General features: G+C 45.4%; 1 protein-coding gene across 2 annotated transcripts in view; it reads right to left on the bottom strand.

The window, feature by feature from the left end:
- Nucleotides 1-16,471, bottom strand: part of BEND3 (BEN domain containing 3) — a 46,696-nt gene that overhangs the window by 14,822 nt on the left and 15,403 nt on the right. For both annotated transcript variants that reach the window (XM_032275127.1, XM_032275126.1), the window contains 2 exons: nt 9,952-9,999; nt 9,292-9,494 (listed from right to left, as the gene is read on the bottom strand). In XM_032275127.1, coding sequence (XP_032131018.1) covers nt 9,292-9,494; nt 9,952-9,988 — 240 coding nt within the window. In that variant the 5' untranslated portion in view covers nt 9,989-9,999. The remainder of the gene's footprint in view (nt 1-9,291; nt 9,495-9,951; nt 10,000-16,471) is intronic.

The following is a 16,471-nucleotide window of genomic DNA, read 5'->3' as shown; positions in this document are numbered from 1 at the left end:
CATTGGCCAGAGGAACTTGGGGATGTGGGAATGTCCCCCAGGATAAATTCTCCTGCTCTTCCACCCACGCTGGATTTCCAGCTCTCTGGAATCCCCTCCGGTGTCCACTACATGGATTTCCCTCCTGGATTTTCCCCCTCCGGTGTCCCCTTCCACCCAGTGTGGAAGCTGCCTTTCCTCTCCGAAACTCCATCTCTCTCAATTCCCTTCCACTCCGTGTGCAAGCTGCTTTCCTCTCCTGGGTTCCATCTTTCTGGATTCTCTCACTCGGTGTGAGAGGAGCTTTCCTTCTCTGGTTTCCCCCTCTGGGAGCCCTTCTCACTCAGTGTGAGAGCGGCTTTTCTTTCTCTCACTCAATGTGAGAGCTAGCTGCTTCTTCCTCTCTCCTTCTCCTTTTTCTCTTTCTCTATCTAAATAAATCACTTTCTGCAACCACTTTTTGAGTCCAGTATTTTACTTTACGTGCACACTGCGCCACGGTCTCCTCTCTCATTCTTGAGAGAGTGATAGACCAAGAACCTTGAGAAACATCCTCTCAGGGAAGCTGAGGACTCCCCTGAACCCCAACAGTAGTGATACAGGAGGGGGGCAGGGAAGTGCTGGGTAGAGAAGGGCAAGTCCCTGGCTAGGGCTCCACCCTCGGGCCTGTGCCCACGAAATCTAGGTGAGGACAGGCACTCCTGCCTTCGTGCCCAAATGTTGCATTTTCCAAGACCACCCTGGCCTGCCACACCCCCATCCTGTGCCTATAGAATCCCCCAGACCCTAGCAGGCAGGCACACAGCGGCTGGATGGCAAGACAAGCGGATCAGTGGAAGAAGATACAAGCTGCATGTCTAGAGAAACACATGGGCGGGTGGAGAAACACGAAAGCGGCTGGATGTCGAGAGGCCATCAGGAGCACACCGCCAGACACCCGAGTCCCGGCAGGCCATCAACCAGCAGAACGACATGGCGTTTAGCCAGGGCAGGAGGAGGAGAGGCCAGGCCACCAATGAGTGGCCCAACTCCAGAGGAAAATCATCTCCCTGTTTCCCCATCTGCTGTAAGCTACTTCCACTCAATAAAACTTTGCACTCAATCTCCAAGCCCAGGTGTGATCTGATTTTTCTGGTACACCAAGGCAAGAACCCAGGATAGCCCTCCGTCTGTGTAACAAGGTAGAGGGTCTAATTGAGCTGGTTAACATGAGCCGCCTACAGACAAAAGCCAAACTAAAATACGCCCACTGGGGCTTCAGGAACTGTGCATACCCACCCCTAGACACTGCCATGGGGTCGGAGCCCCACAGCCTGCCGTTGAGCTTCGGGGCACTGAAGGAGTGAGCCACACCCCATCTCACACCCTGTGAGGGGGACAAGGGAACCTTTCCTGTTTCAGTAGGATAACTCAGAGAAGGTGACATGTCTTCCCAATCACTCCTGATAATCTCACCCCAGGAACAAGGCTGCCCCACAGGCACCCTGGCACCTTTTTTTTTTAATTTATTTTTTGTTTTTTTATTTTTTATTTTTCTATTTGTAGAAAGTGATTTATTTAAAGAGAGAAACAGGAGGAGGGGAGAGAAAGAAACAGCAAACTCTTACATTGAGTGAGAGAATCCAGAAAGATGGAATCCAGGAGAAGAAAGCAGCTTCCACACTGAGTGGAAGGGAACAGAGAGAGAGAGAGACGGAGTTTAGGAAGGGAAGACAGGCTTCCATGAGAGAGTGTGGAAGGGAACCCCAGAGGGAAAATCCAGGACAGAGAAAAACGGCTTCCACGAAGGGAGTGTTCGTGGAAAGGGACCCAAACATGGAGTCCCCACCCTGACACCTTTTAGCTTACATGCCTGAGTTTGCTCAGCTGCCTGGTGGAGGTATTAGCTAGTTTGCTATATGGATTAGATGGAGTAAGGTACGCAAGACACTATTTGTTGAGTAGCTACTGGTAACCATTTGTGTGCTTCTTTTCTACTTTATATAAAAATAGAGACAGGGTCTCACTATGTTGCCCAGGCTGGTCTTGAACTCCTAAGCTCAAGTGATCCTCTCCCCTCGGCCTCCCAAAACACTAGGGTTACAGGTGTGAGCCACCGCGCCTTGCCCTTTCTATTTTTTTATTATCGCTGGATGCAGTCTCTAGGTCCCTCCTGTCTTTGATGAAAGTGCTTCAGAAAACAGTACATACGGCTAGGTGTGGTGGCTCACGCCTGTAATTCCAGCACTTTTGGAGGCCAAGGCAAGCAGATTGCTCGAGCCCAGTAGCTCAAGACCAGCCTGGGTAACATGGTAAAACCCTGTCCTTACAAAAATAAGCCACTGGGAGGCTGAGGTGTGGGGACTGCTTAAGCCCAGGAGGTCGAGGTTACAATGAGCCAGGACTGTGCTACTGCACTCCAGCCTGAGCCACAGAATGAGATCCCATCTCAAAAAAGAAAAAAGAAAAGAAAAAAGGCTGGGCGTGGTGGCTCATGCCTGTAATCCCAGCACTTTAGGAGGCCAAGGCGGGTGGATCACAAGATGAAGAGATGGAGACCATCCTGGCCAACATGGTGAAACCCCATCTCTACCGAAAAATACAAAAATTAGCTGGGCGTGCTGGCATGCGCCTGTAGTCTCAGCTACTCGGGAGGCTGAGGCAGGAGAATTGCTTGAACCCAGGAGGCAGAGATTGCAGTGAGCTGAGATTACGCCACTGCACTCCAGCCTGGCGCCTGGTGACAGAGCAAGACTCTGTCTCAAAATGAGGAAAAGAAAAGAAAAAGAAGAAAACAGTACATATGCCCTGACCTACTCCAGCCACCACATATGTATCTTAGAAGAAACAGAAGATTTACCAGGAGAGGATAAGAGGCTATTCGCCATGAGTTAACACTAGTACTATTTTGAAAAATCGACATACACTATAATTTCATAAAACAGATAGATTGTTCTAAAGTCTCCAGGGTTAGCCAAGCATGGTGGCTCAAACCTGTAATCCCAGCACTTTGGAAGGCCGAGGCAGGTGGATCACCTGAGATCAGGAGTTCGAGATCAGTCTGGCCAACATGGTGAAACCCCATCCCCACTAAAAATATAAAAAAAGGTAGCTGGGAGTGGTGGTACACACTTGTAACCCCAGCTACTAAGGAGGCAGAGGCAGGAGAATCACTTGTACCTGGGAGGCAGGGGAGGCGGGGAGGCAGAGGAGGCAGAGGTTGCAGTGAGCCGAGATCATGCCACTGTACTCCAGCCTGGTGACAGAGTGAGACTCCATCTCAATCAATCAGTCAATCAATCAAGTCCCCAGGGTTCTAAGACTATTGATTTACTGACACATCCATCAATTTATACAAACTTATTTATTTTTTGACATGGGATCTCAGTCTGTTGCCCAAGCTAGAGTGCAGTGGCAGGATCATTAGGGCCTCGACCCCTCCAGGATCAGGTGATCCTCCCACCTCAGTTTTTGTGTTTTATGTAGACATGGGGTTTCGCCATTTTGGCCAGGCTGGTTTCAAACTCTTGGGCTCAAGCGATTTGCCCAACTTTTAGCCTCCCAAAGTGCTGGGATTATAGGCATGAGCCATGGCACCTGGCCTCAATTTACACAAACTTTTTTTCTTTCTGAGACAGTCTTGCTTTGTCACCTAGACTGGAGTGCAGTGGCGCAATCTTGGCTCACTGCAACCTCCACCTTCTGGGTTCAAGTAATTCTCCTGACTCAGTCTCCCAAGTAGCTGGGATTTTAGGCGCCTGCCACCATGCCCAGCTAATTTTTGTATTTTTAGTAGAGACAGGGTTTCACCATGTTGGCCAGGCTGGTCTTGAACTCCCGACCTTGTGATCCGCCTGCCTTGGCCTCCCAAAGTGCTAGGAATGCAGGCATGACCCACTATGCCTGGCCAAACTTTTTAAAAAGGAAATACTTCACCTGTAAAATGGTAATAAAAATAAATAAATAAGAAGTAAAAAAAAACAAAGAGAAGAAGATTAAAAAAAAAAAAAAAAAGGAAACGTTGCCTTAAATACACATGGTATCTTTCTATACAAGGAATTTCAGGGTTTCAAAAGGTTTATACTTACACTCTTTTTATGAAACAGGAGGGAGGGCAGGTATTTTCAACCTCACTTTGTATACACTAAGGAAAATTAACCAGCAAAGAAAATACCCAAATAAAATCCAGAACTTTAAACATGACTTTTCTGCCTCCAAAGCTAGTGGGTCAGAACTGCCTTCTGTAGTCTATCTACTGAAAAGTACAGTAAATACAAGTGACCATTTGTGTATATGTAGATTGGGCAAGTCATATTAGAAATATTCAAACGCATTTTCGGTTTTGGTCCCTTTTCCCTAACCATGTCAGAATCCCTGGGTAAAACCTGAAGCTCCAGCCAGACAAAGCTTACCCCTGGGTGACAGAATGAGACCCTGTATTAAAACAAAAACAAAAAACAAATAAAAGGGCTGGGCGTGGTGGATCACACCTGTAATCCCAGCACTTTGGGAGGCTGGGCCAGAAAGATTACGAGGTTAAGACTTCAAGACCAGCCTGGCCAACATGGTGAAATCCCCTCTCTACTAAGAATACAGAAATTAGCTGGGTGTGGTGGCACATGCCTGTAATCCCAGCTACTCAGGAGGCTGAGGCAGGGAAATTGCTTGAACCGGAAGGCAGAGGTTGCAGAGTGAGCCGAGATCATGCCACTGGCCTGGGCGACAGAGCGAGACTCTGTCTAAAGAAAAAAAAAAAAAAGAGGAAGAAAAAAATATTTAAGAAAATTAGTATAATTAACATGCTACAAAAAGAGAACATGAGGCCAGCGGCAGTGGCATGCCTGCAATCCCAGCACTTTGAAAGGCAGAGGCGGTGGATCACCTGAGGTCAGGAGTTTGAGATCAGCCTGGCCAAAATGGTGAAACCCTGTCTCTACTAAAAATGCAAAAATTAGCTGAGCATGGTGGTGGGCACCTGTAATCCCAGCTACTCAGTAGGCTGAGGCAGGAGAATCACTTGAAGCTGGAAGGCAGAGGTTGCAGTGAGACAAGATCGCACCACTGCACTCCAGCCTGGGCGACACAGTGAGGCTCTGTCTCACCAAAAAAAAAAAAACAAAAACAAAAACAAAAAAAACCTCAATTTACCAAAATTTGTGGAATGCAGCAAAAAGAGTGCTTAGAGGAAAATGTACAGTATTGAAGGCATATAGTAGAAAAGATCTAAAAATCATCTAAGCTTCTACCTGAGGAAACTAGAAAAGCAAATTAAATCCAAAGTAAGCAGAAGAAACAATAAAAATTACAGTAGATTGATTTGCAGTAGCTTTGAAGGTCTCTGGAAAGAAAAAAGAAAAATTACAAGGCCGGGCATGGTGGCTCAAGCCTGTAATCCCAGCACTTTGGGAGGCTGAGGCGGGTGGATCACGAGGTCAAGAGATCGAGACCATCCTGGTCAACATGGTGAAACCCCGTCTCTACTGAAAATACAAAAAATTAGTTGGGCATGGTGGTGCGTGCCTGTAATCCCAGCTACTCAGGAGGCTGAGGCAGGAGAACTGCCTGAACCCGGGAGGCGGAGGTTGCAATGAGTGGAGATCGTGCCACTGCACTCCAGCCTGGGAGACAGAGCAACACTCTGTCTCCAAAAAACAAATAAATAAATAAAAATTGAATCTAATAATGTATAAAAATAATTATACGCCATGACCAACTTAGATTTATCCTAGATATGAAAAGGCTTGATCGTCATTTAAAAATCAGTTAATAAAATCCACCATAGCAACAGGGTAAAGAAGAAGAATCACATGATCATATCATAAATGCAGAAAAAGCACTTGACAAAATCCAACACCATTCATAACAAAAATTCTCAGTAAATCAGGACTACAGGGAAACTTCCTGAACTGGAAAAAGAACATCTACAAAAACCCTACAGCTAACGTCATACTTAGTGGTGAGAAAACAGAAGGCTTCCCACTGAGATCAGGTACAAAGCAAGGATGTCTCCCTCTCCTCATTCTTTTCAATATTGTACAGAAGGTCCTAGCTAATGCAATAAGCAAATAAATAAAAGGTATACTGATTGGGAAGGAAGAAATAAAACTGTCTTTGTTTGCACATGATGTGACTGTCTATGTAGAACATCCAAAAGAATCAGCGAAAAACTAACTGGAACTAATAAGCAATTACAGCAAGGTTGTAGTTACAAGATTACTATACAAAAGTCAATTTTATTTCCTATACACCAGCAATAAACAAGTAGAATTTAAAATTAGAAACACAATACCATTTATATCAGGCCTCCAAAAAAATTAAATAGTTATAAACCTAAGAAAATACGTATATACAAGATGTATATGAGAAAAAGTACAAAACTGACTAAATTAAAGAACTAAATAAATGGAGAGACATTCCATGCTCATAGATAGGCAGACTAAGTATTTTCAGGATATCAGTTCTTTCCACTTTGATCTATAGATTCAACATGATCCCAGTCAAAATCTCAGCAAGCTATTTTATTGGTATCAATAAACTAATCCTAAAATTTATATAGGCAGACAAAAGCCCAGAATGGCTAACACAATATTGAAAAAAAAAAAAAAGAACAGTTAAAGGACTGATACTACCTGACTTCATTTACCATAAAGCTACAGTAATCGAGATAGGGTGGTATTGGGGCAAGGATAAACAAATAGATCAATGGAAGAGAATAGAGAGCTCAGAATTAGAACTGCATAAAGACAGTCAACAGAAGCAATATGATGGAGGACAGAGTCTTTTCAACAGATGTTACTGTACCAAACTGGACATCCACATGCAAACATATCCATCTAGACATAGTCCTTACACTCTTTACAAAAATCAACTCAAAATCGATCACAAACCTAAATGTAAAATAAAAAACTAGAAAACACTTAGAAGGTAACACAAGAGAAAAGCTAGATGACCCTGGGTTTGGCAGTAACTTTTTTTTTTTTTGAGATGGATTTTGCTCTTGTTGCCCAGGCTGGTGTGCAATGGCGTGATCTCAGCTCACCACAACCTCTGCCTCCCAGGTTCAAGCGATTCTCCCACCTCAGCCTCCTGAGTAGCTGGGGCTACAGGTGTGCGCCACCACGCCTGGTTAACGTTTTTGTAGAGACGGCGTTTTGCCACATTGCCCAGGCTGGTCTGGAACTCTTGCACTCAAGCAATCCACCCGCCTCAGCCTCTCAAAGTGCAGAAATTACAGGTGTGAACCACCATGCCTGATGTGCCAGTGCTTTTGCACTCCACCCTGGGCCACAGAGAGACCCTGTCTCAAAACAACAGCATCATGAACAAAAATGAGCACAGCAGCTCATGCCTGTAATCCCAACACTCTGGGAGGCTGAGGCAGGAAGATCGCTTGAGGCCAGGAGCAACACAGCGAGACTCCCTATCTCTACAAAAAAAAAAACTGTGTTAACTAAATGAACAAAAAAACCAAGACACTACCACATACCTATTAAAATGGTCAAAATCACTTTTAAGGATGTGGGGCAAGAGGAACTTGTTAGTGGAACTGTAAAATGGTCCCGCCACTTTGGAAGGCAGTTTCGTGGTTTTTTACAAAACTAAACCTAATCGCACTCCTGGGTGCTTATCCAAAGGAGTTGAAAACTTACGTCTACATGAAAACCTATACATGGATGTTTACAGCAGCATTATTCATAACTGCCAAAACTTGGAAGCATCCAAGATGTCCTTTAGTAGGTAAATAAATAAACTATCCTACATCCAGGCAGTGGAATATAATTCAGTGCTAAAAGAAAATGAGCTACAGCTGGGCATGGTGGCTCATGCCTGTAATCCTAGCACTTTGGGAGGCCAAGGCGGGCGGATCACTTGAGGTCATGAGTTTGAAACCAGCTTGGCCAACATGGTGAAAACCTTGTCTCTACTAAAAATACAAAAAAAATTAACCAGGCATGGTGGTGTATGCCTGTAATCCTAGCTACTTGGGAGACTGAGAAAACAGAATCGCTTTGAACCGGGGAGGCAGAGGTTGCAGTGAGCCAAGATCATGCCATTGCATTCCAGCCTGGGTGACAGAATGAGACTCTGTCTCAAAAATAAAAACAAAAACAAAACAAAACACATTAAATTATATAATTTAAATTAGTGAACTGTACAGGATGTGAACTATATCTTAATAAAGTTGTTTTAAGAAAACCCAAATAAACTAGAGAGACAAAGTCATTCAAAAAAGAAAAGCAATTCAGACCAGAATAAAGAGTTAGCAAAAAAAAAAAAAAAAAAAAAAAAGCAAAACACAACAAAAACTGAATAAATAAATAAATAAATAAATAATACATAAAATAATCACTCATGGCCAGGCGCAGTGGCTTATGCCTGTAATCCCAGCACTTTGGGAGGCTGAGGCAGGTGAATCACCTGAGGTTGGGAGTTCGAGACTAGCCTGACTAACACGGAGAAACCCAGTCTCTACTAAAAATACAAAATTAGCCGGGTGTGGTAGTGCACGCCTATAACCACAGCTACTCAGGAGGCTGAGGCTGGAGAACTGGTTGAATCCAGGAGGTAGAGGTTGTGGTGAACTGAGATCGTCCCATTGCACTCCAGCCTTGGGCAACAAGAAGGAAACTCCATTTCAAATAAAAAAAAAGCATCACTCAATGTTCCATGATGTAGAATGCAGGTTAAAATCTTAGTCTTACCGTTATGCAAATTAAAACCTAACCAAATCCTTAAAATGTATAACTTCGCAATTTGTTTGGATCTCCCCTAACATCCACCAGGGGAGAATTAAAACAAACCAATTAAAGAGTTGGCCCTGCACTATGGCTCACACCTATAATCCCAGCACTTTGGGAGGCCAAGTCAGGGGGATCACTTGAGGCCAGGAGTTCAAGACCAGCCTGGGCAACATGGTGAGATCCAGTTTCTATTTAAATAAATGATGGTAGATTTAATTTAGGAAAAGATCTGACCTCTAGCTAATGCCCCATTTTTGCGGGAATCAGCTTCAATGTCACGTGTGGTAGGCTTACATTAACTGTCCTCACTATCAGAAAGCTCCTGCCTTTCCCTACAAAGCACAGCAAAATAATGCAAAACCCGTTGCAATGTGAAGGCTCCCTTTACCCACCAGGAATCCAGACACAGACAAGAATTCCAGTTAAAGACACCTGTGAGAAACTGAAGCCAGAGATGGGATAGCCTAAATCAAGACTTTCCTGTGCCTAACATTTCAGCAGTTGCCAGGATGCCCAAAACAAGAGGGAGATTCAGCATGGAATCAGAGAGGGTTAGAGCCCAAGCAAAGAGTAACAGGAGCCGGGCCCTCACCTCAGGGATCAGCCGCCGCCTCTTCACGCTGGGGACAGAGTCTAGCTGGCCATCGCTGACCAGCTGCTTTCGTTTGCTGGAGTCCTGGAGGGCAGTGAGGACGCCGTCCACAGAGTGCTTCTCAGAAGTCCTGGAATTCACAGAGCAGTCCAGAGCAGCATCTTCAGCCTCTGTCTCCACTTTCACAGTGTTACTTTTTAGAACTGTGTCAGAGAAGAAACAGGGCTCAGTGGGAAAGACCAGGGCAGCTCAGAGATTAGCAGGTTCTGTCAGCCACCCTTTGACACCACTGCTCAGATAATGATGTCTAGTCGTAGCAAACCTGCGCTTCCCAACAATGTAATCTTTATCTCACTGCACTAGTGCCATACAATAAAGCCATGAGCCAGGAGCATTTAGTTCAAAATTGGTTTAAAAATCTTTTGGGGAGGGAAGGCAGCGGAGAAAGAGAGATAAAATACTATCTTTTTGTGCTTTAAATAAGTAACTTTTAAAAAGAGATACAAGGTAACAAGTGTGTGAGTGTAGGCAGATGGGAACCCAGGGCGGGAGGGGACTTTTCAGGATATAAAGTTGTATATTTTTGGACCATGTGAATGTATGACCTAATCAAAAGTATTCAGTTAAAAACATTTTTTTAAAAGGGCATTTTTTTTTTACCTTCTTCTATATCTTCACTGAATTCAGTTGAGTTCATCTTCTATTTCACTATATGAAAAAACAGAGACAAAGTCTTGATTTATTGCTTGATTTCTTTTTTAATTTTCTCTACCCACAGAAAATCCCCTTGCCCCCCGCAACCCCGGCTCTAGGTACTGGGGGTTAAAGGCTACACAGCACTGTGGAAGTATGAGTCCTCTTAATCTTGTCTGCAGACATTCAGGAGCAGCCAGGCCTTGTGCATCCCTGCTGGGAGCTCTTCTCCAAGACTTTATGTGAGGAAACCACAAAGCATCCACTTACAGCATCCACTGAGAGCCACTTACTGAGCCAGGGAAACATGACATGAACAAATCAAGTCTTAAAAAAGATCCCAATTTTAATTATCTCTTTTTAGTCCACGCTTATACATTCCAGCCATGAAACAAATAGGCTGAAGAAGGATGGGGGCTGTGGATCCTGATGTCTTAGGACTTCAGGTATTCAAGAGAGCTGTGCTGCCCATGACATGAAGGTGGCCACTGCCCACACCTGGCTCCTGAGGACTCAAAATGTGGCTGGTCCAATGGAGATATGCTGTAAGTGTAAAATACACACCACATTTCAGACTTAGCTTAGTAAAAGAAATGCAAAATATGTCACTAATAATTCTTTTTGCTTTTGTTTGTTTGTCTGTTTGTTTTTTAGAGGCAAGGTCTTATTCTGTCACCCTGGCTGGAGTACAATGGCATAATCATGGCTTATTGCAGCCTCTGATCCTGGGCTCAAGCAATCCTCCTGCCTCAGCCTCTGGAATGGCTAGGACTACAGGTACCACATGCCACCACGCACAGCTAATTTAAAAAAACTTTTTGTAGAGATGGGGTTTCACTATGTGGCCCAGGCTGATCTTGAACTACTGGCCTCAAGCGATCCTTTCACCTTGGTATCCCAAAGTGCTGGGATTACAGATGTGAGCCACTGTGCCCAGCCCTAATAATTGTTTTATATTGATTACATGTTGAAATCATATTTTAGACTTACTGGGCTAAACAAAATATTTACTTATTTTGAGATGGAGTCTTGCTCTGTCTGGAGTGCAATGGCATGATTTCAGCTCACTGTAACCTCTGCCTCCCGAGTTTAAGTGATTCTCCTGCCTCAACCTCCCAAGTAGCTGGGACTACAAAGTAGCTGGGACTACAGGTGCACACCACCATGCTCAGCTAATTTTTGTATTTTTAGCACAGTCAAGGTTTCACTGTATTAGCCAGGATGGTCTCAATCTCCTGACCTCGTGATCTACCCGCCTCAGCCTCTCCCAAAGTGCTGGAATTACAGGCATGAACCACCATGCCCAGCGGTGCTGTGGATTTTTAAGTGTAGGGTTTTGGAGCTCTTCACAATCTGGTCCAAACACACCAGGTGTGGGAATGAGGCAAGAAAGTGGGGGCAGTGCTCTGTTACAGGCTGCAGGGTATGAAGCAGAACCTGCCCCGATTCCCCCACCCCAGCTGGAATGGAACTGGCACCATGATGCAAAGTACCACTAAAACAAAACAAACAGAAGTACCACTAAGTCTTTAAGATCCCCCAGCTACCATGACAGCATGGACATAAATAGTAAAAGATACAAAGGTAGTAACATTTGGAGAAGAATATACATTGCAACCTTAAATGTTCACACTGTGGACTTGTGATCCCCACAACTGATTAAGCTGACTACAAACAGAGTTCTCATTTTGGTTGAGGATGAGTGGAGAGCAGGACCAAAAAGAATCTCTTAAGAAATTTCTGGGCCGGGCACGGTGGCTCACGCCTGTAATCCCAGCACTTTGGGAGGCCAAGGTGGATGGATCATGAGGTCAGGCAATCAAGACCATCCCGGCAATGGTGGTGAAACCCCCTCTCTACTAAAAATACAAAAACATTTAGCCAGGTGTGGTGGCATGCACCTGTAGTCCCAGCTACTCAGGAGGCTGAGGCAGGAGAATTTCTTGAACTTGATAGGTGGAGGTTGCAGTGAGCTGAGGTTGCAGTGAGCTGAGATTGCACCACTGCACTCCAGCCTGGGCAACAGAGCAAGACTCTGTCTCAAAAAAAAAGAAAAGAAAAGAAAGAAATTTCTGGCTGGGAATGGTGGCTCATGCCTATAATCCCAGCACTCTAGGAGGCCGAGGCAGGCAGATCACCTGGGGTCCGGAGTTCAAGACTAGCCTCGAGAACATGGTGAAACCCTGTCTCTACTGAAAATACAAAAATTAGCTGAGCATGGTGGTGTACCCTTATAGTCCCAGCTACTTGGGAGGCTGAGACAGGAGAATTGTTTGCACTCAGGTGGTGGAGGTTGCAGTGAGCTGAGATTGTGCCACTGTACCCCAGCCTGGGTGACAGAATAAGACTCTGTCTCAAATAAAAGAGGCCAGGCATGGTGGCTCACACCTGTAATCCCAGCACTTTAGCGCTTTGGGAGGCTGAAGTGGGCAGATCACAAGGTCAGGAGTTCGAGACCAGTCTGGCCAACATCGTGAAAGCCCATCTCAACAAAAAAAAGCAAAAAAAAGAAAGAAAGAAACTCTGTAAGAGAAAAGCCATCTAAAATGTTCAGGGAACCATTCAAGGAGTAGCCACAGAATGGTGTGTGTGTGACATACGGTACCTGTCTTAGGCAGGTGAATGGAGCAGGGACAGCAGCAAGAGGGAGAGTGTGTCCATGTGATCTGTGAGCAGTCATCACTGCAAAGATCACTAATAATGGCAACACATGCAGTGCTTATGATGTGAAGCCCTATTCTTAGTGCAAGAACGGTGCACAATAGTGCAAGACAGGCACAGTTCTTCATCCCTGTATTGTTAATTTTCAGAGGAATGAAAATCAAAATAAGATTTAATTGAAACTGCGGGCTGCGGAGAGGGAAAGAAACTGCAAATAATTCCTACTCACCAAGCCATCTCCCACCTGAAAAGCATTACGTACAGGGTGATATTGACAGAAAATAAATAATAAGCCAACTTCAAGGGTCCAAGAACTATTTTACCAGAGGTAAATTTTAGCAACTCCTTCCATTTTATTTCAAGGAACTACACCTCACTTTGGATCACCATCATCTGAGCTGGGTGTCTCTGAGGCCAGGAAGGCTGGACAACGCCAGGCAGAAATTAAAGACCTGATTCCCAGCCTAGTAGCAGGCCTCTCAAGGAAACACACTACAGGTCACCTGAATGGCCCTGCCCTTGGAAACTGCCCTGGTCACATAACCCATTCCTGCCAATCAAGGGCAGCGCTGAGATGCAGAACAGATGGGGAGAAATGATGGCTGTCAGAGGCGGGCACGCTGTACAAAACAAATTACATTTGGCAGAGAAAAGGCAGAAAAGGAGGGGATGGCAGTTGGTTTATTTTGGGGAGGAAAGGGTCATGGTGAAAGAAAAATTGCAAAGACTCACAGATTCTGGTAAGCTGAAAGCATTAAAAGGATGGGCAAATACTAGAAAAGAAAACAGGCATCAATGAGAGAACGCAGCAGCCAGGGCCACGGGTGGTGAGAAGGGTAGTATATTTCTCTACCATTACATTGGCCCAACCGTGTGTCTCCAGCAGGTCCATCACACAGGGAGCAGTGCGAGGCTAGACTCCAGGCTGCCGCATGGAGTCTGCCGGCAATGTGGCTTGGTGAGCAGAAAGCCTATTTTCCATTTTTTTTTTTCCCTTGTTTCCAGTGGGGTTGGAAGGAGGCTATTTTCCGAACCACCACCATGTGACCCTACAGCAGGCAGTTTGGCCTCTGAATTCTGAGCCCCTAGAAAGTGATGAAGGAAGAGCACACATCTCAGCCACCTGCAGTGGGCAGAGACCCAAGACAATTCATGCAGCTGAGGTGGGAGGAAAGGGTGCTGATGCAACTGCCTGGGCATTCAAGCCACCCAGAGTGCCTGTGCTTTGGAAAACACTTCCGTGTCCATTTATAGACTAGTAACAGATGCTAGGTTAGCCCAGAAGTAACCCAGAACACAGCATGGGGGGGTCCCTTCCCTCCAAGCCAGCAAATCAGCCTCACTCATTAGGAAGCTGGGGAATTTCCCACTTGCAAGGCCTGGAAACCTTGCACCTGCCCCCTCACTCGCGCAGCGGGGAGTGAAGTGAGTTCCTTCTGAACACGTAGGATTATCCTCCTTTTTGTGCCGTGACATCTGCAGCCCACCAACTTCACGCCAGGCACTGGGCCGGCCACTGCCTATGTGCCTGTGCCTCACCCTGAGCTATTTTAGTCCCAATTTCAACAAACAGAGAAACCCAGGACAGGTAACTCCTCCAGTGTCACATCACCAAGTGGCAGAACCTGGATTCAAATTGAGTCTTTCTGTGCCTTCCCTCGGCCAGCCAGGGAGGAGAGTCGAGTCTTCATTCTTCTGTAAACCATGGGCCTGTTTCCAGACTCAAGTCTCTCCGTCCAATAGCACCAGGGAACCAAGTCTCCTTCTGCCTCCATCAGCACCCTGGAAAGCCAGTCTGCTCCATGCTTAGAAACAGACCCCAGCCGGGCGCGGTGGCGCATGCCTGTAGTCCCAGCTACTCGGGAGGCTGAAGTGGGAGGATCGCTTGAGCCCAGGAGTTCTGGGCTGTAGTGCGCTATGCCAATAGGGTTCAGCATCAATATGGCGACCTCTCAGGAGTGGGGGACCACCAGGTTGCCTAAGGAGGGGTGAACCGGCCCAGGTCAGAAACGGAGCAGGTCAAAACTCCCGTGCTGATCAGTAGTGTGATCGCGCCTGTGAATAGCCACTGCACTCCAGCCTGGGCAACACAGCGAGACCTCGTCTCCTTAAAAAAAAAAAAAAAAAAAAGAAAGAAAAAGAAACAGGCTCCACCCCATGATACAGAAAAGCTGCTACAATAGGGATGTGGAGGCTACTCCCTGTATCTCCAAGCAGGGAGAGCACATCAACGTCACAGCTGGGCAGAAAGGGGATGGGTAGCACGTTGCTACCTCCATTTCCTGGTCACCTGCCTAGATGAAGGCCACAAGCCCTGCTCCTCCTCGGTGGACACTGAGGAACCAGATACCCAGGATGCCACAGACTCCTCTCACCTGCCTGACTATAGCCTATGCAAGCACTGCCACAACTACCCTGGTAAAGGCTGCTGGGAGCATTCCCGTTTGCCTCCTGGACTGCAGAGAACTCCTCATTCTGACATTCTCTCCCTTCCAAAATGTTTTTGTGCCTCCCACCACAAACCTCAAATTACAGGACAGTCGACACATCCGCACATTCCCCAACTTTCTCTCCAAGCGGTGTGTTCTATGTCCCTCAGACAGCTGAGCTAAGCCTAGGAAAAAAGAAAAGGAAAAAAGAGAGAAACCCTTGACCAAGCCCAGGGAAAGTTTTAAAAAAAGGAGATGTGTATCCATGAGACCCATGCAGCTTGCAGCTGATGGAGTTAAAATGCCACAGGTTTCAAGATGCGAGAAACCAACTCTCAAACAAGACCAATCCCCAGCAGGTGGAAATGCTTCTGTGTTTTTCTTTTCTTTTTTAAGACGGGGTTTCAACATGTTGGTCAGGCTGGTCTTGAACTCCCGACCTCAGGTGATCCGCCCACCTTGGCCTCCAAAGTGCTTGGATTACAAGCGTGAGCCACCACGCCTGGCAGCTTCTGTGTTTTTCTTAAACAAATAGCCTAGGAAGTCCCAGGCAAAATGACTGTCATTGGTACAAAAACGTTTTAAAATGTTGCAGAGCTTACAGGAATATATATAATTTTATTTAAATGCCTATTAGTCTCTATCCTTCTGCACAGAGAGAGATAGGCACTGTTCAATCTTCCATTCAGGGCATGTGGGTGAGGAAAGATGAGAAGGTCATCAGAAAAGACTGCAGTTTACAAAAAGCACAAAAAGGAGGATAAGCCCAAATGTTCAGAAATAACAAGATGCTTTAGCCACTCAAATATCAAATTACAATGGAGAAGTTGTTTAAATTGGCTACATAAATCCAGTAACTTTCAGGGCTTAGGGCTACCTCTGTGCTTCATGCTGGAATCCAGATGAATCTGAATCCTGACTAGCAGCATGCACCTGGCTTGGGACTGGAAGGGACACTGAGGAGAGACAGCTGTGAAGAAAGGCAAGGAAAAGGCAGAGAAGTGAGAACCATCCACAGCTGCTTAGGAAGAACCACAAAGAAATGTAAATGCTGGAAAGAGTTACACATTACAGGGCACCTCATATTTTTAGAGTTCATTTTAAGAGGGAAGATGCATAATGGGGCTTTTCCCCAATTTTTATCAGGTAATACAGTCATTCCTTGGTGTCCTCAGGGGGTTGGTTCCAGGACTCCCAGTGACACACAAATCCACAGATGTTCAAGTCCCTGATACAAAATGGCATAATATTTGCATGTAACCTATGTGCATCCTCCTGTATACTTTAAATCATCTCCAGATTACTTAATACAACATAAGTGGTATGTAAATAGTGGTTATAATATATAGTTTTTTCTTGGTGTTATTCTTTATTGTTTTTATTTATTTATTTATTTT

Source organism: Sapajus apella, unplaced genomic scaffold, assembly GCF_009761245.1.
Source record: "Sapajus apella isolate SASKATOON/1434 unplaced genomic scaffold, GSC_monkey_1.0 scaffold6, whole genome shotgun sequence".
NCBI lineage: Eukaryota > Metazoa > Chordata > Mammalia > Primates > Cebidae > Sapajus > Sapajus apella.
Note: the sequence above shows the minus strand (reverse complement) of the source record. Positions and strands in the feature narration are given on the sequence as shown.